The sequence below is a fragment of the Falco rusticolus genome, chromosome 8, assembly GCF_015220075.1.
Source record: "Falco rusticolus isolate bFalRus1 chromosome 8, bFalRus1.pri, whole genome shotgun sequence".
NCBI lineage: Eukaryota > Metazoa > Chordata > Aves > Falconiformes > Falconidae > Falco > Falco rusticolus.
The window spans coordinates 38451874-38478947 of NC_051194.1; the positions used below are offsets into that span (position 1 = coordinate 38451874).

Consider the following 27074-nt stretch of genomic DNA (forward strand, 5'->3'; position numbering starts at 1 on the left):
GGGGAAGGATGAGGAATGGACTTCACCTGTCTCTCCAGAGCAGGTTCCTCACATGTGCAAGCATTGGAAAGTTCTGTGACCCTTTGGCAGAAGAATTTTCAGAGCTTCTTGTGACCGTCTTTTGTCAGCTCTGTGTTTGGCTGGTGAAACACTGCCCCTTCTTTCCTCCTGAGATGGGGAGGCTGTGCAGCTGGTTGCACTGGACTTCTAGGCACATCGCTTTGAAAAGTGATGCTCTAGGCATTCAGTAGGCACTACAGAAACAAGGGCAGTCTCAAAAGATGTCCTGGGGTACAGCTTGCTCTGACGCGCTCAGCACTCAGGAGAGGGGCTGTGAATCTAGCCTAGCTCTTTACCAGCCCCTTCCTACCACGACGTGGGTGACTGCTTCCATTGTCCCCACTGTCTGTCTGCATGCTTGCTCTGAGCATTCCCTCTGTCTTGAAGTTCACACAGCAATTTGCAGAAGATAAAGACCTGGGGTAAGGGCTGGCTCCATTACTGTTTAGATGGGAGATGTCCGTTGTCAAGGGCAGTCCTGTACAGTGGGGAAGAACCTAGCACACCAGAGTAGGTACTCTGAAAATAACAGCTTTTTTCAATGCTTGCCTGTACTTACCTTGGTTGCCTCAAGCTTCTCTCTTGCACATAGGGAAGGCACTACTTATGAACCTTATAGTGATGTTCAGTAAAGGATTTTTGCTGTTTAATGCCATAAACAACTGGTAAGTCAAAGTGCTAACACATTTTGTTATATATGCTAAGCCATGGAATTTTCTTCAAATGCCTTATGTGAAGTCTTGACCTCTGATGTGTAGGCAGAAGATGAAAACTTACTGTATAAGGCCCTGTGTGGATCATGACCAGAAAGAAAGAGATTTTTATTGACCAGGAATGGCGGTAAACAAACAAGGAAGGAGGTAAGTTTCACAGTATGTGTTACAAGTTAACAGAGGAGAGGAAAAGATTAGCAAGAGTCGTTCATTTGCTTTTTTTATTATGTATATTTTCATTAGAAAACAACCTTGAACACCCAGGAATAGTTTTCTAATAAACGTAAGCTCATGAAGAGCACTTGGAAGTTTCCATTCTGGGTTCAGGAGAATGATGGGACAGTAACACAGTCGACATGGTCATTCCTTTTAGTCAACCCCTCCATTGTGGCTGATTGTTTCTTACATTGCAGCCTTCCTTTCCCCGTGCTTCCTGCCCTGAACAAAACCACCCCCCTCCCCCCAACCCCCCAGACATCTCTGTAGAAGTCTCAAAGAGAGTATTTCTGCATGGACACACCATTGAGTTATCTCATCCCTCAGTGAACATAGTGATTTCTTCCAGGCCTGGCTCAGGACCCTACCAACAGACCTTGGAGATCCATGCAGACACACTGCTTCCTCTCCTGGGCAGACCCTGTAGTAGTGAAGGATCAGACTGTAGTCCTTGGGAGTGATTTCAAAGGGGACTCGTGAGGAGATGCAGAATTAGCCTACTAGGGACTGTGCCTGCTGGGGATGAAGATCCAGGGAAGCGTTCTTGCTATCCCCACTAGCTACCTCCCTGTTTACTATCAGCCTCTCTGGAGAAAAAGTCCTGAAGGGGTTGATGCATAGCTATGGGCTGGTTGTGCTTCTGGAATGAGGAAGATTTCCTCCCCAAGCCTGGCCTGCATTGCCTACAGAGGGTCTTTTATATAACGGAGAGCTGACGTGTATGAGCTAAAAACATGAGGGACAAGGGCATTTTGCTTTGCCACCATATAAATCTGACAGAGATTCTTGCTCCCCTGTCAACAGGGCAGACCTCACGCAGTTTTACCGTGATCTAAAATACAAGTGGTTTGTCCTCACTGTGTTTTTGGCTCAGGTACATCATCCACTCTGGTTACCCTGAGGCTAAGAAACAAAAGATTCCCCATGCCATTATCCCACAGCTTGATAGCAGTGAAGGAGATGCTTGAAAGCATTTGCTCTTCTGGATCAAGAAGCTAAACTCCGTGAAAACGGTTCTGCTGGCAACACCAGTCTAGAGGGATGGGAAGAAGGTTTGTGTGCCTGTTAGCAACTAGTAGAAGGGCTGTCCACACTCTCATCTCTACCATTTAGTAGCAATGAATCACCCCTTTCCAAAGGAAAGTGAAGGTAGGGAGTAGTGAGTGGGAGGGGACAGGGAATATAATCTCATAAGAACATAGGTACTGGGATCAGCTGTGCAGAGAACATCATTTTTTGTCTCTCTAGCTGAGAAAGAAGATCAGGTGGGTTAGGTAGAAATCTGTTCATCCTTCTAGGAAAAAGGACTAAACTGAACCTCTGTAATGTGCAGAGGAAAAACTCCCAGAGAAGTGTGGCAGGCTGGATTTTAAAGGAAAGTTGCCTTGTAATGAAGAGCAAAGAGCAGAGTAGCTCTGTCAGCAACTTGAACTGTGAAAGGATGAGACAGGCCACTTGCAGGGGCACGCTGGGCCTGTGCAGTTCTTGTGATTATCGATATCAAAACTCATATAAGCTGATAGATGTTCCCACTGCCCATCAGTGACTGGCTAACAACAGGTTGTTACTCTGCCACAGTGGGATGCAACTGGAGACAAAACGTTCTCTCATCCAGAGGGAAGCTGTGGTCCCCTGTAGAAAGCTACACGCTAGGAAGGCTCCTTGGTTATGAGCAAACTCAATCACTCAGACTTTCTTTGAGCAAGCAGGGAACTGAATGTGATGTCCTAATTCTGTTTGGTAAAGCACATCTTGATGCATAACATAACATATAAAGGATCATCTGCCCTTAGTACCTCTTCTCTACTGTTATTTTATTGTTTAAGTCCTGGGTATCAGAATCCTTCTCCTCTCTTCTCCTCTCTTCTCCTTTCTTCTCCACTCGGAAAAAAGGGTTAATAAGAGGATGTAAACAAGCTGGGAAAAATACTGTCAGTGTGGCTTGGAAAAGAATTTCTGTCTGACTCCTTGTCCCTGTTCAGAAATACCTCTCTTCTCAAACAGGTGTAATGGCAGGTGTTTGTGCTTTTGCATCATTGTGCTTGTTTGACTATGGTTCAGATAAGTTTGAGGGGTCTTCAGTCTGTTTCCTGCTGCTGGAGCTCATCATCTATTTTCCATATAGTTTTGCATTAATTAAATGCTCTACAATAATGAGCATGAGCCAGAGAAAGGCGAGAGGTCACACAAAAGCATGTCCCACTTCTGTCTTCTGTTTGCCTGAAGTTAAATCACATGTCATACTTTCCACATGGCAAATCCTAAGCTCCTGTCAAGACTTATTCAATATAGTTAAGTATTCTTTGTGGTTTGTTTGAGTTTTTTCTTTTCTTTATATTTTCAGGATAACGTTTATAAATATATATGTATATGTGTACAATATTTTGCCTTGCAATTCCAGTTCTGGGACAGAAAAACATCATTCTTTCATCAAAGGAGAAATTCACCCACTGACCTGGAGGTAATTTAAATAATGAACTAAGGTAGTTTTTGATGTTTGTGTAAACAGCACAGAAGTGCCACATTCTGTTCGCCTTGTATCCAGCATGATAGCTGTGAGATCAAAGACTGCCTTCAGTAACTGCAGCATGTCAGACTTGCATTATTGAGGGAGATATTTCTAGAGCCATCAGCTCGTTGCTGTCATATGGTAACCAACTGATGTTTTCACTGTGTTTCCTTCAACATGGAAGAAGAGGGGAAGGTCAATGCAATAAGCTCCTACACTTGTTTCTTCTCTCAGGATTTAAATATGTCATTGTCTGTCAATGAAATCAATTTGCCTGTCTGGATGCATGAAGGATGTAGAAGACGCTAAAACTAGTCTGTGAGGAATCCTGTATCTGTCTGCCCAGATCTTCAGGGCTGGAGGCTAGGGATGGCAGAAGGGAGAGGCATCTGTTGGCTCAGGAACAAGGAGCAGTCACAGGTGAGGTGACAGTGGAGGGGAGGTTGGGATACTCAGCTGTAGTCACTAAGGCAATTGCACTGCTGACTCTTTCCCTCCAGGTGCATGACTGATGTACAATAGTAAGTGAAAGGAATAGGTCTTCTGGCCACGTGTTCTCACAAGGAGATGTGCAGGGGTCCTGGTGGATGAACCACAGATTCGAAGTGCTAATGGTGCAGCCTCCTCCTACGCTGCAGAGTAGCAGTGCTTTGTTCAGTCAAAATAATCTTTTGTCTCTGGAGGAAAACAAAGGGAAGATGCTTGAGTGATTGATCACCACACGTGGGCAGGGGATGGTCTGGAAAGTCTTCAGAATTGTCCGCCATCTACAGGCATTATCTCTGACATTTTACTACTGACAGACACAAGGGCTTTGAGAAGGATGTGGTAGGGATGTGGTAGACATGAGTAGTATTTTCCTTTCTCCCTGGGTACAAACATGGTGGACAGCTGATGCCTGTCTTAACTCTGTGCTCCTGTCTTGCTCTTTCCTTGGGTTGCCTGTCGCGGGAAGATAAGATGTGGACCTCTTCAGCACCTTGCTTGGGAAACCACAACAGGGACCACACCTGATTTACTTGAAAAACAGTCCATCACTTCTGACGTTTGAAATCGGAAACCACGTGCCAGCTGGCTATGTGGGTTCTGCTAGCACTGCGGACTTCTTGTGGCAACCAATTAACAGCAGGCACTGAGACTGGCAAAGGGAATATACAGCAAAGAGGACTGACTGATGGTTACGGAGTCTGACTACTGATACAGGCTTTGAGTGGTCCCTGTGTTCTCTGACGACCCTTGGGTTAGTGCATGTGCTTGAGCCACTGTAGGCACAGAGGAAGGGGGTCTGAACTTAGCAGTGGGTATTTACCAAGAGACAGGAGGGCAGGAATGGGAAAGCTATGGAGCTGGCGGCCACCGCTGATGTTTCAGTAGGCAAGAATAGCATTAGCAACTGACACAGAGCAAAACACCTCTGAAGAGCATAACCAGAAGAGCATTACCAGAAAGACCTGTAAAAACTGACAGAAAATCAGGAAACTAGCAGAAATCACAAGAATGAGCAGGACCACGCACACACAGTTTCTGATGATGGCTGAACACAGTCCTCCACAATGACCACCCCCAAATGGTATTGGAGGACCACAAAGCCCAAGAGCTGAGGGCTCTCCACAGTGATAGGGCCTGGAATTTTCTCCACTGGGAGAAACAGCTGCCAAACTCTGCAGGCTTTGTTTGTCGGTGGGAGCTGATCTGGCTGCTTTGTAACAAAACACAAGAACATCTCTTCAGAAACCCAGCAGACAAGACTAGAGGAAAGGTGTTGGGAAGAAGAGATGCCTTCTGTAGCATAGCTCTGCCCCATCTCTCCTGTCTGCTAGAATCCCCCAATACACAGCGTGTTTTGCATGTCTCGGGAACATACTATCTCCGTTTGCACCTTTTAAAGTCCTGCATAGTAGCACAAAGGGGATGGCACAAGGAGGTTGTGGGAGACAAGAGAACTGTGCTATGGAAGGAAAAGACCCTCATCAGTATTTCTGCCATCCATACTTTGGGGAAGAAAGAAAAAGATAATCCAAAACCCCAAACCCCATACTAAATTTGCACTTGTTCTCTCAGGCTGGCAGCCTAGAAATTCATAAACTCAGAAGTACCTTGTTCTGGAGTAAACTGTTCTGAAAACAGTTTCCAATGGCTTCCCCGAGTTTGCATTGCTGGTGGCAGCCCTTCGGCTCCATGCTGGCACATGTATGAAGCTCTTTGAACAAGTTTTGACCTTCCTTTAGCCCCTCTGCCCATCAAGCCAGCTAATGACATGCTTCGTATTGCACAGAACACATACAATTGACAAGTTCATAGTGTTGTTTAAATATTAAACAGTCTAGACAGGCTTTTGAGTCTTATGCCGCTGTGAAAAGGCTCAGACCATGCCCATCTCTGAAATTGGGCTGCGGGATCATTTGCACAGTAAGACAGACAATAAGACTTGTATACATTGCCATGCAACAGAAGAGACCCCGAACCGCCAGCCCTAAGTGGAAAGTTTATTTCTAAGCACAATATATGGAAAAACCAAACCAACAAACCCCACAGATATAGAAAATGTTGTAGCAAATCCCTGGTCAAGTAGGACTTCATGTCTGTCACTACCCTGCACCTCACAGCTGCTTAAAATGTCATGCAATGGAGGAGAGGGCACTCGGACGACACCCTCTGCTTCGGATCAAGGAGGATCTCCAAGCAGGAGAGGGCCGATGGGACTCCCGCTGAGTGATTCGGACTGTAACCAGCAAAAGGGCAGCGCTGCTCACCCCCACCGCATGCTTTGTGACTACCGGTGGTAGACTTAGCACTTCGACAGGCTTTACCAACGCGGATTCTCACAACACCCCTGTGAGGTAGGTACGTATTGTTATTCCCCCTTTGTGTGGAGGGGGGACTGAGCCGAACAGCCCAAGGCTACAGAGTCAGTGGCAGAGCTGGAGTGAGAGTATGCAGAGTCCTGTGTGCTCAGAGTACTAGATCACACCACTCTTTCATGGCAAGTTGTGCTTCTGACCTCATAAACTTTTAGCTGTTAGCCAAATTAAAGGAATTTGACTTCTCCATGTTAAATGAGTGGAGGGCAGGGAGGGAAACAACATCATGTCTGACAGCTGTCCCTTCATCTGGGTATGCTTCCCCCTTCCCAAAACCACCGTAATTACTCATCTCTTGGAATGAGGACAGCTTCCAGGACAGGTAGGGGGCGAGAGGCTGCTGTGTTTGCTTGATTTGGCCAGGTTTCTCTCTACTGTGGATCAGAAGCGGTTCTTCCAGAGACCGTTCGTTGCAGCACCTTCATTCTGGGGGTAGCTGCTTTTAGAGATGGTTGGAATTGCCCCTTCCCTCTCCCTCTGCCCACCAACATTGCTTCCTTGCCTCTGCCAAAAGCAATCTTTGGTAGCTAATAAGATTGGTCAGATAAAGGTGCAGTGGCCTCAGAAACCATGCCGTTTCATACGGGTCCTCAGTAAGTCAGCGTTCTTGGCCGGTGTTTCACCTCCCACATTCTCTGCCAGAGAAGTACCTGTTCTGTTGCATTCTGATATTCAAAGGGACACTGTCAAGTAATCAAGGTGAAAAATACAACCTGCCTTGAGGTGCTAACCTCCATCTTCAGCATTGCGGAATGGCTGGTTCAAACCCGGAGGTTGAAGTTTGACACCTTCTCTGGTCCAGAAACACCTGGCCCACGACAACATAGCTGCCAAAGGAGCTGGTGGCTTGTCTTTTGCCCTGACTCCAACAGAAGCTGTGAGAGGTGCTGGTAGGACGCCGGAGGGCAGTTGGACACAGCCATTGTGCAACGCTGCTCAGCACTGCTGCTAAATGGATGCAGTTTGGCTGAAGTCCTAAATTATGCGGGGAGCTGGGTTCAGGCTTGATCACTGTGGGTTCAGTGTTTTGGGATCACTGAGCTGTTGCTCCTCAATTAGCTAATCTCTATATTTTTAGGGCTCGGCTCTTAACTTTCTTCGTGGCTGATGTACTGGCAAAACAGCTCGACCCCGCAGAGCTGGGACATACCCTCCGCAGAGCGAGGACAGTCAGCAGGAAATCGGTAACGTGGATTTCCTCCAGTTGCAGAAGAAAGGTGGGGAGGAGGCGGAATGGGGTGGTGAAGGGAATGGGGTGAGTGGAGAGAACAATACGTGCCCAAATGGAAAAGGACAAAATCGGTAGGGAAAGAAATTTTATTTTCAAGCTTGTAAGAGAATATTACAAACAATGGAGAGTAAAAAAAGCCCAAACCCTAAAAACTATTTAAAAAGTACTTGACAGTGTCCCTTTAATATCCACAAATGATTCAGCCATTGTGCATTGAAAGAGAATGTTCCTGAAGAGCAACCGGTACCTTCGAGGATATATCCCAGAGAAGGAGACCTATTAGAAGTGTTACATATTCGATCAGCAACTGTGCTCCCTCTTCAGACTCTCTCTTGAATGATTGAATGGTATAGACTCAGTAATAAACTAACAGACTGGATGTGAAAGGCTCAGCCTACAAGACTGAGTGAGACTGTTGCAAACTGAGCAGCAGGGATACGGGGGGTGGGGGGGTGGGTTGGAAATAAAAAAGATTTACACCTCTAATGCATGACTGTCTGAATCAGAAAGGAAGCAGAAACCCACTGAGACGGGTCAGCTTCTTGTGATCAAAGGGAAGGAAATCAACCTGGAACGTCTGCATGGAAAATGATGTGAGTGGCAAGATCTGGATGCTGGATTTGGGGTTATGAAGGCATAAATCACACCAGTACTTGTGCTTGAAACACCTGTGGAGAGTTTGTACAAAATTTGCCAAAAATGCCTATATGTCAAATAAAGGTCACGGAGCGCCCTCCCCCCTCCCAATTCCACCCTCACAAATCCCTTGTCAGAAACACTAAGAAAAAAACCCAGTATTTTTGGTGGAATTTGGGTATGTCTGGATTTGTTAGATTATCTTGGTGGGATGATTCAATCTCTCTTTCTGTAAATCAATACTGAAAAATCCCCAGCCATTTCACTTCAGGTATCCTACGATAAATTGAACAAGGCTCCAGAGTGACTCATGAAATAAAACAACTCACAGCCCTGGTTAATCACAGTCTGGAAAATAAAAATACTCCAAATATTTCGTTCCCTTCCTTGTTTTTAAAATCTCACACTGTGTGTTTGTGTGTGCGTGCGTGTGTTTACAAGTTGTGTGTACAGAGGGTTACCAATTCCAGGTAATAGGATTTGTAAGACATGCTAAACCGTCTGTTCCTCTGCTTCCCCAGAACTCTGCCTACTCAGTTTGTAGTCTGTATTGCACTTGTTTTGTTGGGTTTTTTTGTGATTTGTGTTGTTGGGTTTTTTTCTCTTTTTTTTGTGTGTTTTTTGTTTTTTTGTTGTTTTTTTTTTTTTAAACAGGCTGGAAAATATTAACCTCTTTAGCATGAGTGTGCAGCTCTCCCTCCACCTGCTTTTTCCCTCAGCTGGCCAGGTGCCGCCTCTTATATTTTGTGCAGTTACCAAAAAAGAAAAGGAGAGGAGGAAAGAAAAAAAAAAAAAAGAAAAGAAAAGGAAAGAGAAAGAAAAAGGCACACCATGCTCCTCTGCTTTATGAGTTCTTTGTCTCCTCCGCTTCGTGTTAAGGCCTCCTGAATTCCTCGGCTCAGACCGTCGTGACCCTCATGACGAGCTCTCTGTTACTACTAGACTGACTCCGCTGTTCGTGAGGCCTCAGGTGGCTGAGTATATGCAGGATGGTGTAAGCACAGTGGTGGTCAGAGAGGGTGCCTGTGGCATGGCCGGCAGCCCGTGCCCCGCTGTCGGCTGGCGCGGAGTTAGTGGCTGTACCACCAGTGGAGGACGAGTGGGTGGTTTGGGAGGAGGGGCGCTGATTTGTCCTGGTCCCTGTTTTTTGTTCCTCCATGTCCTTTGTTTTGTCATAGTTCAGCACTTTCCACTGCTGATTGACCGCCTGCCACCGTTTAAAAATCCGGTAAACCGAGGGCCCTTCGTGTATTATTAGACCTGGAGGGAAGGGGGAAAGAAATAAACATAAAACAGAAACAAAACTTTAGACTAAAGAACCATAAACCTAACCCAGCATCCTGCCCCCAGCTAGCTGGTTAGCTCAGCTCTCCCTCAGCCAGTGCTTATTCAACAATAAATCATGTATTTTAATTACCGACTGGCAGAGCACTGGTGCTCCAGTCTTGCTGGATCCCTTTTCCCCTGAATTAGAAGGATTACAGCTTTATCTCGGCAATCAATAAACGGACTGTGAGTGCAGCAGAGTGAGTTATGCTCTTAGAGCAAAACAGTGTCTGTTTACCACTAACGCCCAAGGTTTAGCTGTCCCCGGACTAGTTTTGCCTGCTGCATAGGCGTGATTCACCAAGCTAACGGTGCGTGTTTGCAGGGGGTGTGCCTGGCTCTGACGTGCCAGTGACGTCTGCTGCAGCAGCATCGTGTGTGTGCACAGCCCCAGCCTCTCCCCTCACACACCGCAGCACGGCAGACGTGCACATGGAGGCCAGAGGTGGCAATGGAGTGGAAAAAAGGGGCTGTCTATACCTGCAAATGGTTTGTCATCCTAGGCAACGTTTTCCTCGTCTGCAGAGCAGGTACCTCATCCGTATGTCACTGCTCCCTTCCAAGGGGAAACCCAACACACTTGAAAGAAAGGGCAGATGAGTTTACACCCTGCGTGCACTGAATATGCACGTAATGCCCGTGTCCTGCTACCCATCTGCATGCATCAGAGCTATGTGGGGGGTGGCAATGGGCTGTAGGACACCTGCGTTAGAAAGAGTGAGCAGCTCAGGCCCTGCCACCCAGCAGTTAGCTCACCTCCCAGCAGTCTGTCATCCTCCCCAGCCTTGCGAGAAGATTGAAGGATTAAATAATGTTAGAAGCTTTTAGGTGATGACAGTACTTGAGTATTGAGCTTTGTTATTCTTCAAACTGCCAGGCTCTGCCTAGACCCTTTGAAAGCATTGGGTCCAGCAGCGGCTGCAACACTGTGTAGCTCTCCAGCGAGGCTGAAGGAAGCTGCAACATCTCAGGTAGACTGGCTTAGCTGACACACTGTAACGCAATTAACAAGCTTTGCTAGAGAGTGGGATTTATGCAGCACGAGGGGTGTCTGAGTCTCCCTGAGTCTCCTTGTTTTGCAGCAGTCTGTCTGTTAGGGAAGTGCCTTTGTGCCCCGTGTAACTGAAGCCAGAGCAGCTGGTAGGACTGGGTGATTTAGCACATGGGTAGCTTCCTTGTTCCTAACGATGGCTTCACCATTCTTGGTCAGGATCAAGATTATCAGAAATATTTCTAAGGAAGAGCAGCTGTCTTGCCTGCCTGTTGCAAGCATATAAATACAAGAGCAAAGAAGGAAAGACCCACAAGAAATAAGAAGCAAAATCATGCCTAAATTAGGAGGTTGCCTTGACCAACAATGTGTAAAGAGATGATGGTCACCACAGAATAAAGTGGTTTATGGCTATCCCTGATGAATCAAATGCTATGGCTTTCCCCTCCACCCACTTTTCCTAGACTGTTCTAGTTTCTGATGGCAGATAATTACTGGAGTAAACCTGTGCTATATCAAAACCCCAAATATCTGAAGGTCATCCTAACCTTAGGGCTGGTCTCCCTGTTGCTCACTGATGGGACGCAGCCACCTGGTTTCTTAGGGTCTGCATCTAATTTTACAGAGTTTAAACCCCTAGCTTCAATACAAAGTGAATTTCTGTCCTCTCTGGTTCTACGCATAACTAGAAGCCCTGCTGACCTGATCACAGATTATCTTCATGGGATTCTCACATTCATGGTAATGGGGTGCTGAGCCTGCTTACTGGCTGTAGAAGTAATTACACGGGATAGTTTAAGATCATTTAAAATCTTAAGATAGTTTAAGATTATGGAGATCCGGGTGGTCTGGGACAGGTTATGGCAATGGGCACTACAGTACAAGGCAGATCTTCCCTCTGATTCTGACAGACCGCTGAGACTGAACAGCTGTAACCTGTAACCCTGCAGTGATGCCAGCTTTTCATAACCAAGCACCATGATGTCATAATAGAAAATATGTGGGTTTCCCTCCCCACTTTGAAACACGGTTGAGAATTCTGACATCTTCTGATCAAAGCATCAACCGTAAAAAGCAGGACTTAGGAAAAGCCTGCAGCTCCAGCCAAGGAGACAGAGCTTTGAAGCAGGCCTGAAGTGGATCAGCCTATGACAAGGGACATTAGACATATATTTAAATGAGCTGTCTGATCTGCAATGAATGAAATTCCACTCTGATCAATGACAGAGTCAATGTTTCTCTGAGACCACTTTAAGCCTTGGATAAAAGAGTTGAAATCAAATGTTTTCTCCCTGGCTGTAGAACATTCTCCATAGAATCAAATGCATTCTCCAAAGTATTAAACACTGAGCCAGGATTGTAAATCTATTCTTAATTACCTTATCACAAATATTTAATGCGCAGCCTGATTCAAGAGGGCTGTTTATAAAATTCTTGTTTGTTTGCCTTCTAATTATAAATGTTTATGATCTTTTGCAATTAACTGTATGATGGTGATGGATGGGTTGCTGAGTCAACTGAGCACCTGTTTTCTTAGATAATTTTGGTTTCCAAATATTTATAAAAGTACAAAATAACTTGTTTTCATCTGTATTTACTAGGCTCTAAATTACTTATCGATTTCCCAGTGTCAAGCTCAGGAAGCTGTAAAATTAAAAAGGAACCAAGTGGAGGTGTGGGCAGGGAGGTGGAAGTAATAGTGATTCATTTGCAAGAGTAAATGCCAAAAGTAAGCAAGAGTCCATCAGTTTATATCAAGCTGCAGGACACTTAATGTTCCCATCAAAATGAATTTTGTCTGCCTGAGATAAATTAGGATTGGAATTCCTATGTTCAGCTCTGTGCATCCCCCTACAGAAACACCCCTCCCTTGAGGATCATTCTTGTTTACAGAGGTGAAACTTTCCAATTAAAGGCCAGACTTAAGTGGGAAATCCTTCAGGAAGAACTGTATTCAACTAGAAGTGTCCAGCTAGAAGCAGTTATTCCATAAGCCAAATCCTGTGTACGTGGGGAAGCTAATAGGTTGTTGTCAGTGTCTCTCTTTGTGCACGTCTCTCTCTTCAATACAGAAATGTCTATATGAGAATTTCAGACGGATTCTGGTAGTGGCTTCGTCTTTTCTACTCTTCCCAAGTTTATCTCGCCCTCTTCTGCTTCACAAAAACTGTTCTATATGGATCCTCTGTGAAAACCATCCTCTTTGGAAGGAAAATGTGAGTTTCATGCAAAATGTGTTGGTCCAGATTGGTGTCCAGTCCATGACTGTGGTCTTGTTTGTGGTCTCGGTGAAATGGAACTCCAATGGAACATGGGCACTGAAGATGTGCAGTTCTCATTCCCATTTTCTCAAATAGAGACCTGGCTGGACCAACATCAGAAGAAATTCCTTGAGCTGAAAATTGTTCAGTGCTGGAAGAAGTGTTCCAGGGAACTATAATACACGCTTGTCTTGTTCTTATTTCACTCTCATGCCTGTTTGTGGCCATTGATGGAAACAGAGCAGCTGGCCAGATGGAGCCTTGGCCATTCTTACATTCTTAGACATTGCTACTTGCACTGGATGGTGCCATGAAAAGATTTCCCAGATGGCTCTGGAGCTGGAGACAGCCCATATTATGAGATAGGGTCATTAACCTGATAGCAAAGTCTACAAAAAAAAAGAAATATTTCTAATGCCTCTGCTTGCGTTGCTACATTGATGTGACTGTGCTGTTCCCAGGACACGACATGAGCTAACATGGTAGAGCTAACCCAGTGAGGTGCTCTGAATTAACACATGCTGAATCTGGGAGAGTATGTACAGGAAATCGTGTTGATCTCTTTTCACTGTGTTCACTCTCTCCAAATATTAGCCTTTTCTGCTCTTTCTCTTGTGGCTTTATTATTATTGAGTCCATGCAGAGGGTGTGATCACGGTCAGCCCTGTGGAGCTCTGTGGAGTCCAGGCAGGAGGGACTAGTGATTATCCTGGATGCAGGGATTACTTCCCAGATCTGAGAAGCTGCTTTGTGCATCACAGCACAGGCAAACACAACAATACCTTAGCAATAGGTCATACCCAAACCGTACACATTGCTTATGCTGGTATCTTATGCTTTCAGCACCTAACTATTGCTTGTATACAAAACTATCAACAGTAAGTGACCCAGCCCCAAAGAGCACAGAGTTCCAGACTGGATTTAAAGCAACAGGTAAGCAACATCAATACAGGTTAGCTAGTCAAGGGTTCTGTCAGTGCAGTTGCATACCCAGTCAGTGCATGCCCAAAGCATCTGGGAGAGCAAGATGACAACTGATGACTCTGGGGAAAGACTTACCTCTTCCATTTACCTCCCACCCTCTCTCATGTTCATCACAGAGCAAGAATAACTAGACATCTAGACACATTCCAGATGATTGAGATGTGGTCTGCAACAGAGCTAGCGCCTGTGAAAGCAGTTTAATGTCCACATTCTACTGATTTCCACAGCTAACTCTGAGCTTCTGGACTCTTAAAACACTAGAGTTAGAAAAGGGAGCATGACCAAGGCTGAGTATCATGGCCCAGAGGTAAGTCTCATGTCACCGTAAGATTTCTCTGAGCTGTGCAGTACCTGCCCACACCACATCATGATCCACGTGGGCAGTGCCTGAGCAAGGAAATGTTCCCGGTGCTGAGGCTGGACACATACGGACTCTGTGCTGAAGGTCCTTTGTGTCTTGGCATCAGTCGGGACAGAGGTGCATTGCCATCAGTTGTCCTGTGGCAGGACTGGTCAAGAGAGAGGTCCTCAGCCCAAGGGCTAGAAGGGTCTTGGAAGCATGGGCAAAACCCAGATGTAACAAGGACAACTGTGTTTGTGCCTCTGGATGGGCAAGAGGGGATCAGTTGCTATACCACCATCCTGTGAGATTAACCTGAGCCTCCAATTTAAGGCAACTTTGGAGCAGCAGTTTCCCAAAAATGACAAGCAGTCAGCTTCTGCACATCGTCAGCCTCTGCCACCAAGCGATCTTTTCACCAGGACTTTCAGCTTCATATTAACCGTCCTCTTCTTCCAACAGTTGCTGTGCATTTTCTTGAAAGAAACAGGTAAATTCTAGGGGCAGGAACTGTTTCTCTTGCTTACCAGGAAAGAAGCCACCAAAACAAGGCTTCTGCTGACAGTATGTGGTACATCCCTCCTGCACTGACATGCTTATTATCTACAGGAGGAAACATCACAGTCCATTCCAGCCAGTTACTCTGTCCTGCTTCTTATAAAGCCCCTGTCCTGCCACCTGAGCTGTCACCTCTTGTTTCCACCTTCAGCAGTAGTTTCCCCCTTTGGTTTCCTTTCCAAATGCGGTTTCACCTCAACCAGATAGCTGCCATGCTTTAGCCCGTTTCTGTTGCTCTCATTGCTGGGTGTCAGGGGAAGATTATGGCAGCTGTGATCAAAGCTTAATGTTTGCATGCACAGCAGCATGGCTCAGGCCAAGGTAAACCAATCCTCCTGGGAGATAACAGGGTCATTGCTGGGCTTTCTCTTTATTGGCATCATTGCATACACAAACCTTTCCCTCCCTTTCTGTGAATACTTTAATCTTTTGTGGCAATCTCAAATTCCCCCACTTTTGTTACCAAAGCTCCAGCAGCTCAGCCCTCTCTTATCTCTTTGCCTTAATCTCATCCTATCTGCGCTATCCTTAGCTGCCTTTTATCTTAACCGAAGAGCAGAAAAGTGGCTGCATTGGTTCAGACAAGGGGTCTGTCTCTTACAGCATCCTGCCTCTAGCAGTGGCAAACAGTACAAGGAAAGGTATAAAAACAAAGCCAGGAGAGCGAAGTTTCCCTGATGGGCTCTGCACACTGCAGGGGCCATACCTACCCACAGATGGTCTCTTTTGTTCCTTCTGTACTCATTATGTTCCCTAGCCATAGGTTTCTATAGTGCAGTACAGTAGTGTACTGACTTTTGCTCTGTGCTCCGTGTTCCACTCAAGTTAGGCTGCCCCGCCACTTTTCAAATTCTCATAGTCACCATGAGATTGCTCCATTCCAGAAAGCACTTTCGAAATAACCATGAATCTCTGCCTCGCCCCAGCTTTGCAAATATCTCACAGTACGTGGGACATGAGTCATCGAGCTCCAACTGGACCCTTCCAATCCATACTGCTTTTCAGAAAGCCAGAGGAACATTGTGGGGGAAATGGGCTGGGAAAGGGGCAGCTAGCATCTGGCATCCCTCAATGTTGTGACAGGGTCAGTTCCAGCTAACATGACAAGTTCTTTAAACAACCTAGCATCTTTAAATCCTCCAGTGGCTGAGACTCAAGGTCACAGAGCTGTGCTCTGCAGGCAATGGGGAAGAGGGTGAACCAAGAAGTGGGGAGAAGTAGTTGTAATTGAAAGTAATGTCATGGCACCAGTGGGACTCTGTACTCGGGCTGTTTTGGGAGGGGAGATGTGAACATCAGATTTGGCCAGGTGGAGAATCAGGTAATGCCCTCCCTCTCCTCACTCCTGTCCATCATCTTCAGAACGTCTTAACTTTGTTGCCCTTTTTCTGCAAGTGAACTCCCCAGGAGGGTGCAGCCCCCAGAGCAGAGAGGTGCAGAATCAGCACTGTACACCCCACCTTCCTTTTGATACCCTGATGAAAGAAAGTGATATGTCACAGAATTGCTATCTTCAGCACTGTGACTGCCTTGTCCAGCTTGTGTGTGTGATTCTGTTTTCTCCTTCCTAAGGGTAGCACTTTGCACTTCTCTTATATTCAGTTCCATCTTGTTGATTTCTCCTATTTGCCATGATCATTTCAAATGCTGATCTGATCCTTCAAAGTGCTTGCAGCCTTTCCAAGTTTGGCGTCGTCTTTGAATCTTATAACAGCACTTGCTATTTCATTATCTAAGCCATTAATAAAAACACTGAAGAGAGCAGAGTCCAAAACAGTTGTGCTTGAAACGTGTTTCCAGTTTATGTACACCACTGACAGCTACTGAGAAAGCAGCTTCTCGATGGGCTGTACACCTGTGATATCTAATCTAAATAACACCTGTGTTATCTATCTGTGTTACTTAATCCAGACCACATTTCTTTGGCTTGTTTAGGAGACTCTTAAGGCGAAGTACCAAAAGCATTGCCCAAGTCACGGCATATCGAACTGTCTGCTTTCTCCTTAGTCACTAGGACAGTTACCCTCCCAAATTAGACAGGGTTATCCTCTTGTGCTCATCAATTGGCTGGCTAAGAAATTATTCTAATATCTTTCTATGAATCACTTAAGCTGATTTGCCCTTCATTTCCTTGATCCTCAGTTCCTGTCTTCTTTAATGACAGAGATTATATTTAAAGCTAGGTACTTTGCTTGCGTTTCCCCAGCTGCCTGGCACCTCCTGCATCCTCCCCAGGTTCCTGATGGTGAAATGCTCATGGGTCAGAGACGGCTCCTGCAGCTTCCTCTGAAGTTCACTAGGACATGCTGACAAGGACAGAGCTAACTCATTTGAATATTTTTGAGTCTGTTCTTTTCTGATTCTGCCCTGGGCTCCTTTCTCCTCATTAAAATTATTTTAGTTAAGTTTTGAAGACTGAAACAAAGGCAACATTTAATTCTTCGGCCCTGTTGGCATCAAATAGTATTTGAGCTCTGAAGATTTGCCTTGTCCTTCTTCTTACTTTACATATGCTTATGGAGCCATTTCTTGTTGCCTTTTGTATATCTGGATGGTCATCCTGGGCTTCAGCTCTGATAGCTCCCCACGCCCATGTGATTTCTAGAGACTTTTCATTAGTTGCAGGCTCTTCTTTCTGCCTTTTGTGTGATCGCAGCTTCTGATTTGGGGTCCTCAAAGAGCTCCGAATGCAGCCTCGGTGCTCCCTTCCCACGCCTCTGAGCTTCCCCTGCACAGGCACAGTTTGCTGTTGTGCCTTTAGTATCATCCCTTTTGGCAGCCACGAGCCGTTTGCAGCTCTTTCATCCTTCAGATTTCCTTCCCAAGAGAGCTCCCCGCTCTGCTCCCCTGAGGCTGCTGCTGCTTTTCTGGAGTCCATTATCCTCACATCACACTTTTCTCCAGCTCAGGAATGCTTTCATCCCACAGTCACTTTTCATACAAACTGCTGCTATGTTCAGATTTTCAGAGATTCTTTGCTTTCTGGTGAAACGAAATAGAAAGTATAGTCTCCTTCATAACTGTCACCTACACCTTCCAAAATATAAATTTTGTCCCCAGAATGTTTCAAAAGCTTAGTGAGCACTCTACCCTGCATACAGGAGTTCAGGTAACGGGTGACCTGGAACTGCTGGTGCTGCGTTTTAGATATTTATGGTAGTTGCATGACCTGGACCAGTGAGCAGGATGTCTCTGGTCCACAAGACATCTAGCAAAGGTCTACTCTAAATAATTCTGGAACTATACAAGGAGGGTGTGCAAGCTTAGCAATCACCAGCATTGAATGACGTATAGTATAGTATAAATTGAAAATGTATTCGTAATGATTAGAGCTCGAGTGAATGCTTAGCGTATAGAAAAAATAATTAGCTGATTATAATCAGGCATTTTCTTATCCATCATTCTCCATGCACATTTTTTAATATCCAAAGAACTGATTATCTGTATTTTAATATGGACTGTGTTTTGGCTCAGCAGAACTGGGATGGCTGCACTCCTGGACCCTGTTAAGCGCTGTTGATCACTGGATGATGTGCCATCATGGAGCCTATGGGTCTGGGGAAGACAAAACACCCCTTCTTCTGCTCAGCACCCTTTAAGTGCATTTGCTGTAATGGGGCTCCAGTGGCAGGCAGCTTTCACAGCAATGTGTATGCTGTGCTTGGATCTCCTCGAGCCCCAGAGGCCACAATTCTAGCAAAACTGAAACAGAGCTCCTCAAAGGGTGAGACCTCCATGGCTGGGGCAGAGCCCCCACCACTGTATGCAGAAAAGCTGCTCCCAGCTGTCTTGGGGAGGTATTTTATGCATATATGCATTCTTCCATCTTAACAGAACAGACTGGTCCCCAGGCCTTCAACTGCTGACTAACCAGCAAGTCTTGTGTTTACTACAGCTTGTCTCCTCCTCTGTAAGCTGGGGTTCAAGGACAGCTCTTCCTTAAAGCTTCCTCAGCCCCAGGCAGGCCAGGACCCCCCACAAAGGCAGCAAGAGCCCTTCTTCCCTGCTTGCTCTGCTCCATCTGGCTGCAAGGGGAGCAGCAGGTCCCATCTGGGTGGGTCATTATGCTACACCCCAAGCTCTCTGCAGCCATTAACACCTGCCCGCAGAATCAGCAAGAGCCCTGCTGGGTGGGAGATGGATCCAGTGTGCTGGCATCTCAGAGGGTCCCCACAGCTGCTGTTTCACCAGGCGAGCAGTCATGGCAGACCTTGCCACCTGCCACACTAGGACAGAGCGTGGGGGCCGGGGAAAGGAGGCAGCTCTTTTATTCCTGATAGGCGTGCTTGGCATGACAGCCAGCACATCCCTCCTCCAGGCAGCACTGTGAGTTCACAGGAAGCTGCTGAGCTCTATGGCAGGAGGCAATTTCCAGGTTGTGACGCTGCAGCACATCATGAGTTCATGTAACACAAGTATGCGGCAGTGATTCCTGTGCACACAGGATGCTATGGGTTCCTCTTGGAAGCAGGAGCAGTCCATCCCACATACATGGCATTTGTAGCTGGGGAAGGAGGAGTGCTTTATCCAGTGAGATGAATTGAGAGGACAGGTAGGAGTGCCTGTCATGGGGCTTGTGGAGCTGCTGGGAGCTGGGGTCAGTATGTTGTAGGAGCATTTGGGGAACTTTTATGGCTGCAAGGTAGATTCCGGCTCCTGTGCGAGGTGCTGCCTTCATTCCAGGGCAGCCACTCTCAGCCATGTCCTCTGCCCACCCACACACTCCTCTACAACACGTGCACGTGGGCTGGGCCCTGAAGGTCTGAGCTGGTAAGGCCCAAGCTGAGGAAAGACTGGCAAAATTAAGGCGCTGATAGGAGGTATCCAAGGGACAGGAAATTCCTTTTCGTTCAGCACTCCCACATGGTTTGTTTGCAATGGGAAAACAGCATCAGCTGTCTGGAGGCTGCCGTCTGTGACAGAGGAGCTGGGCTGACCCCGGGAACTGCACACAGCAACACCATTGCTCGAGAAATGCTGCAGTATTCTCAGCTGTAAGCATATGAACAATCAACCACCACAGCTTTCTCCTGCCCTGCCCAGACTAGCACTTTTACATCCTGCCTCAAAACTGGGACAAAAAATCCAAAATGAGAAATAACAGCAAAACCAGGTAAAATAAAACCCAGAGAAATCCTCACTCTGGCAATAGATAAGCCATAAACAAAAGCACTCCTGTAAACTCAGCTGGCTGAGGACAGCTACAGCAAAATGGATGTTGTGCCCTTAAGGGCTCTTGTACTCCTGTGGCATTTAATTCACAGCACACAATAAAGCAGAGGATTAAAGAGTACTCTCTAGTTATGCAGGCAGCAATAATCTTGGAAAAAGCAAATAAATAAATAAAAATGGGAGCTCCATAGGCAGAACAGCCTTGCTTGTGAGTCATGCATCTCCAGCAGCATTCCCTGCTTGTGAGTCTACCCATAACTCTGCCTGCGTAAGAGGGACAGGGCTTGGAAACATTATCCATATACCCCCTGGCTCTCTTAAAATTTCCCCTCCTTGGTTTGTAGCTAGGATTATATAGATCCTTTTGGTGCCTTTTGCCCCCAAATTTAAAATGGAGATGACAGCTAACACCCTGCATTTTGAAAAGACTTTGTGCACAAGAGGTGAAAGACACCTGTTGTGTGCATGACAGATAACTCTCAGGTCCTTGAAAGAAGGGAATAAATAATCATTTCAAACTAGATTGAACAAAGCACTGGCCAAATGCACACCCTTGTCTCTGGGTGATCTTATGGGTCTTTTCAACCTTGAGGTTTCCAGACTTTCCCTGACAGAAGTCCACAGAGGTGAGGACTCATGGTGAGGAGAGAAAAAGCACGTGGCTTCCAATTCACTGTGCTTGTACCACAGCAGTCAGCCCTCCAGGTCTGGGTCCTGAACCTTCCTATCCCATAACTAATGTTACTTCAACCAAAGCGCTGCCTGTGCAGTCCTGCTGGATCCTCAGCCGTCCCTGGGACATTTCTTTAAAGGCAGAGCTGGACAACAGCGCTGTTTTGTGTAGGTTTTGGAAGTCTGGCTTCACAATGGCTTGGAGTGAGACTTGAAGAAGTCCCTCAGAATGGAAGAATACATACATAATTCCAGACAGGTAAGAATGTTTCGTTTGGACTTGAATTTTTTGAAAATGTTGTATTCCAGTTCTGACACTGAATCTAGAATACTCAGCATGAGCAGTCATCTCTAAATGCTAAATCAAAATGCTTTGTTCAATAATGATCAAAACATGACATCTGCTTATTGAAGGTAGAACTAGTGCCTCCCTCTCTGCTTTTATTAGCAAATTAAATTCTGTAAGAAAAAAAAATGGGAATAGTTTCACAGTTTTTTGTTTTCTAAGGGATGCAGGTTCTGTCTGCGCCCAAGTCCTCCAGACTGCTCCAGCCACTCCAGTACTCTTCCACTAAGAGGAATAGGGACCAGTTAGGAGACACATAAAGGTGAGCACAGATCACCCGTAGCAGAGCATCCCCAGGATAATGTAGGGCACATAAGCTAAGTTAATGGACCTGGGAGTGCCTCTGAAATGGCATGTCAGCATGTGCGCTGCAATTGCTTCTGCTCCCTTGTTGGAGTGAGATGTGGGCATCTTTCCCCTCTGCCATGTAGGAAGGCATCCCAAGGACATGAGGCAGAAGGTGCTGATGGTGCTCTTTGGCCAGCCTTTTGTTGTGATAGACGTGTCCCTAGGACACGCCATGGTGCAGCCTGTGTTTGGCTGCTTTGTCCTCCAGAGCTGTGCAAAATCTTTCACTGCAGACTCCAGGATTTCTGTGAGATTTTCAGGAGCCTTCCACCTTGGGTGTTGTGGCCTCTCCTCTCTGCTCCCCTACAGCGTCCCTGCATGTCTCGTCCCACTTTCTCCCCTGCAAAGGTCTTCACCTCTCACACAGAGTCACTATTCAAAATTAAGGAAGGTGGTAGAAGCCAAGAGGACAAGTGTCTGTCATTTCTGATCTGTTACTAGCTAGGATCTCTGGGAGGGAAAAACTCTTGCCTTCCTGCTCTGGGTATGCATGTTTCTTCCACCAGAGCTGAAGACATTTAGGGGTTGCGATGCCCAGCTGAGTCAATGCTGATGTAGGCTGAAAGGGGCAGATAAGGCTTCATACACACCTATGGGATCCGTCAGTGCTGAGCTGCCAAGAATGCAAGCAGTGAAAGGAACTGAGAGTGGCTAAGCCTGCAGCAAAGGTCTGGAGAAGAGCCTTGTAGGACACAGAGAGGTCCATGATGTGGCCATGGCTGAGCAGAGTGAATTGTCCCACCTGGCATAGCAAATGCCTGGACCTTCAGCTCTTCAGGCTTTTCTGCATTCAGCAGGTAGTGATGAGTGCCCGCTCCTCACCGGTCCTGCCTGAATGTCATTGCTGTGGGTTTGTTTGCTGCCTGGACTTCTTCCGTGAACATAAAGTACTGGCTGGACTGCTGGGCACAGGATTCTTGGTGTTACTTAATCTTATTGAACAACTTCTGCTAAACACAGCATGGTGGTATGGGTATTCAGGCTGTGGCTACCATCAGTGGGTTTTGGTTCAGGAATAAAAGCACTGCTTAAGGGAGTAACTTCCAGGCAGAGTAAGTTTAGCAATTTAAGTTTAGCAACTTTTGCCCATGGGCCTGTTTGCAGTATTCTTGCTTTCAGACTGTTGTATCTGGGTCTGGAAAATGGCTCAGTTAATACATAGCCATCCCTCCTACTTTCTCCAGAAAAGAACTTTTTATCAGTCACTACTTTAAGAAGCAATCCCAGAGCTGGATTAATGTAGCTTCATGTTAATATCTTTTTACCTCTGCTTCTGGCTCCCTACAGAGCTGGGGACACACCAAAGGCAGCCTCACTCACTATGCACGGGGATGAACACCCTGCAACCTCATCTTTGACTGTGGAGGTGGCTTCTCTTGCTACGGCCACAGCAGCATGCCATGGACCACAGCCTTCCACCTCCAGGAGTAATGTGTCTGCAAGGATGGAGGCTGTAGTAGGAGGAGCGATGGCACAGAAGGCAGTTGGAAAAACACAGCCTGGCACAGAGCTGAGGACTTTTTCCATCATTTACTAGATAGCACGATTTATGCAGCTGGTGTGGGAGATCCTACCAGCTGACTATGAGGGAATCTCCTGCCGTAGCATAGAAGCTGTGACAGGCAGGTGAGTGTCTCTGCCTCTGCCCATGGATGGAGTTTAACCCAGGGACACCACGTATTTGATTTCAGCACGGGGTTTAGTGACAGGGAAGCATCATTCTGATTATAACATATCACCCTTGAAAGCACAAGATGCAGTTCACAAGGCAAAAGGATTTCTTTTCTCCCTCAGAAAATATTAATTATGTTGCCCTCATTAAATGCTAAACACATTGATCCACTGGAGCAGAGAGCACCATATGGTTATTCATGACAAAATACACCTCCAGAGCCCTGTTGCGACAGTGGGAAACTCATGGAGATAGATGTGGTGAAAAGTGCGGAGCTGAAAGGACACGTGTGAAAGGCCAGGTGCCGCTCTGAGCGTGCTGGCAGCCAAGCTCCTTCCCTGCAGAAAGGGAGGGGGCTCAGAGCCAGGGCCAGACCCCGTGGCTCTTTGCTCAGCAGCGGCATGCTCGTTCTGCGGAGAGCTGCCAGGGCTGCCCTGGAGTTCAGCAGGCGCATTGAGCCTCTGCAGAAATGCCCGCTGGTGAAAGCAGCACACATGCACGCATGCCAGCTGGCCCACTCTGCTCTCGTACTGAATAATCAATGCAGCATTAGATAAAAATAGGTCCCATCTTTCAGGAATGGAGGGGCAGCATGTCTCGACTTTGCTGAGCATCAGCTCTTCCTGGATAGTGGCCAAGAAGTCAGTCAGCACACCAGCTGCACAGCGCCACTCCTCCCGCTGCTAGCCCAGGTACAGGGCCCTCAGCAACTGCTCTCAGGGATGCTCCCTGCCCAGCTGGATCAAGAGCCCCGAGACGTGCCCTGTGGGGACCGTTCCTGTCTCCACACCCTGCTTTACAGCTGATAAATCAATTATTTGCTCAGTGATTTTTCGAGCGTGCACATTATGGCTGAAAGTATGCAAACGGGGACTCAGTGCAAAAAAACCCAAACTGGCTGCCTGACTTTATCCCAGCTCCCTGCTCTGATGATAGGGCCTGGATCTGGTCACTCCAGTTAGCTCCTGGAAGCTCCAGTTTACAGGCAAAATGGGCGAGAAGTGCATGAACAGTGTGGCAAGCAGTGCACTAAGCTGAAGGGCACAGAGACTTCTGCGTATCTCCCTAAGGCTTAGGTGCTCAGGTGCTCAGCCTGGCATTTCCTCTAGGAAGCAAAGCTCATTTAAAAGGAAACCACATTAGTCTTGGCAGGAAGCTTGCATTGTGACTGTCTTAAGGAAGCGCCATTAATTATTGTTCCCATTGCACTATGAAAGATCAAATGCTGCGGATCAGTTTTAATTGGCTATTGATTTCTTATGTTATTACCTACGGTTGTGCTGAGATGCCATCAGACGTGCTGGATGCTTTTGATTATTCTTGCTGGCAGCTGGGATTAAAAACAGCGGGCACACACTTCCTGATCTGTAATGGATTGCCATGGTGTGCCAACAAAAATCGTTGGCAGGATGAATGGTCCTGCTTTGCCTGTCTCTTGTGCTATTGAGCTGCAGTGCAGTTACTGTTGTGAAGGCAAATACCCTCAGGGACTGGCTGCCAAGGAAAGCCAGGGAAAAGCTTCAAAGAGCACGAGGATTTAGTGCTTGTGAAAGTGCACCGCTGTGAGCACCAAGGCAGGGTGAGTCAGAGAGCAAGGAGTGGGTGGGCATGGACAAAGCAACAGCCCCACCAGACAGTGATCCAGGGCGAGGCAGATCGGATTGCTTTTGCATCGCTGGGGATAAACGCCCCCCACATGCCAATCACAGGGATATACCCCTGGGCGAGCACGAACGGGACAGGACACGCCAGCCGTAGCAGCGGCAGCCTGCGCACAGCCTGCTGGCGCCTTGGCTGAGGCACACTTCGCCCCTGGAGCCGAGCCGGTGATGCCTGAGCCTAGACTGTGACATGCTTTCATTAGCTGGCAGAATTCCTCCTTGTTTAACAGGAGATGGTTTCCTGCCCTCCTGACCCCAAATGACACCTTAATCTACAAACGCTGACTTTCCCTAATTGCACCTTGACAGAGAGGCAACCCCTTCCTTCCCCCTCCAAGGGCTGTCACTTAATTAACAGGCAGGTATCTCTCAGGATTTACAGCCCAGCTCCAAGCTGCCTCTCTCCCGACTCAGTAACTCAGGCCTATGAAGGCTCACTCCATTTATCTCTGCATTTCGATAACCACATTTCTGCTAATCACTCTCTACGCCAGCTTTCTGGATTTACCTCTCATGGACCCATGGAGAGAGCAGTTAATCAAACGAGCAGTCCCCATCTCACTTTTCATTCACTTCCTGGTTGCTGATCTCAAATGTCTGTGTTGTAGATGGCTTCATAGCAGAGCAATACCTATGCTGGCACCATTACCAGCTTCTAGTTTAATCCAGCTCTCATATCTGTCCTTACAGACATGACCAGAGATAGCACACATGAAACAGACAGAGATCAGAATAAAAAACGTTGGGGCTGGCTGGATATCAAGAAGCGTTTAGTCTGTTCCTCCTTCACAGACTGGGATCATCTCTCCACAACCTGTTCTTGACATATGTTTTCTAACGGGTTCTTAAAAAACCATCCAGTATAGGTGACTCCCACAAATCTCAAGCAATCCTTTCCCGTGCTTCCTGCCCTCTTGTTAGATGCCTGAGAGCAAGGGGAAGAACAATATTGGAAGACCATCTTGCACATCTTGCCCAGATGGACATAGCTTCTGGTACTTGGGGCCATACCATCTGTCCTGCTGGTCGTGAGGAGCAGATTTATTTTACTGTGGTTGTGGGTTTGTTTCCATGGTAGGTGAAGGGGTAGCAAATGGTGTCTGTCCCTTACAGCTGTTTTTGTGGAACATGTTAGTATCTAGCAGAGTCCAAAGAAAACTCATGTGTTACAGAATGTGAGTGGCTGAGGGCCAGACCTAAGACCCCTGGATTTTGATGCATCCATCAATTGTCTCTGAGTTAACAGCCGTATTTTGAGAGCTCACCTTGGAGATGATCTGACTATTTCAGATCAAGCACAGCTCAAGTGAGGGTAACAACAACCAAATTATCTGTGCCTAGGGAGCTATATGTGCAAGTGAACACTCGTGCCCTCACCTTTGATTCCACATTGGAAAGACCAATGCTGCCATGGGATTGCACATGCAAATTGAGACAGATACTTCTGTCTTGGCAAATTGCTACCTAAATCCCTTGGTGACTTGATAGAGAGGAGATCACACAAAACAGCTGGGCAGTTGCTGACCAGGTGTGTATTCCCTGCCTGACGATAGTCAGGATCTCTGCAGATTTGGTGTCTTCTCCAGCTGTGAGACTCTATGGTGCCAGTGAAAGCGTCCTGCTGAGCACCTCCAGTGACAGGGTGTGTAAACTGGACTCCTGGACAAATGTCACTGGCTATTCAATGCACATGAGGCATCCAAGGACAACTATAGTAGAAACTGGCAGGAACTACAGAGGAGCTCTGCTTCAGCACATCTGCTTTTTAATAAATACCTTGCCTTCAAACCTCTGCTCCTCTGCCAGAGAAAGCAAAACTTGGGGTCAAACTGCGGGAAGGAACAATTGGAATGCATACAATTAGCACAGAACCTACAGTATAACATTCTGCTGGCTCAGGCTGCCCAGTCTGTTACCAAACAAAGCACAGGCAATGTGTGTGTTCCTTTAGCTGAAAAAAGCAAGTGTGGTAGAACTGAATGCAACTTTATGTCCTGCTCTTTCCCCATCACTGAGCATTTCTTAGTTCCTAAATCTCTCCTACGCACCCATAGGCTTGAAAGCAAAAGGGGAAAAAGGGCTGGCCTGCGAAGGGCGAGACACCAAAATGCACAGACAGCACCCTGGTATTTCAGGAACAGTTGTCACTGCAATTATCCATGAGAGGTTTTATCCTGAACCTGCAGAAGTGGAACTAAAGCCCAGGGAGGAGTAACAAGAGGCTTCGGGCCATGCTGGCAGTCAAGAGCAGAACTCTGAACCTCCGAAGCTGGCTTCATCTGGCTGCGATCAAAGACCCTGCGCGAGGCTGCAAGGTTTGGGAGAAGGATAAGAGAGGAAGAATAGCGGTTCCACAGTGAGGAACTCACTGGGAGTCCTCTAGGAAGCTGGCATCACTGCGTCTATAGCATTACAGCAAAGCTATAATGAATGAAGAATTAAACCCAGTCACAAGTTCCCTTTGATCAGCCCCTTCTGCTGGCCTGAGCTCTCCATGGGACAGACCAGCCTTTTGGC

At 46.8% G+C, this 27074-nt stretch overlaps 1 protein-coding gene across 1 annotated transcript in view; it reads right to left on the bottom strand.

Annotated features, from left to right (window-relative positions):
• Positions 1-764: 764 nt before the first annotated feature.
• MARCHF4 (membrane associated ring-CH-type finger 4) overlaps positions 765-27074 on the bottom strand; it is a 111828-nt gene continuing 85518 nt past the window's right edge. The window contains exon 4 of the mRNA XM_037398592.1: positions 765-9486. Within this exon, the coding sequence (XP_037254489.1) occupies positions 9125-9486 (362 nt within the window). The 3' untranslated portion in view covers positions 765-9124. The remainder of the gene's footprint in view (positions 9487-27074) is intronic.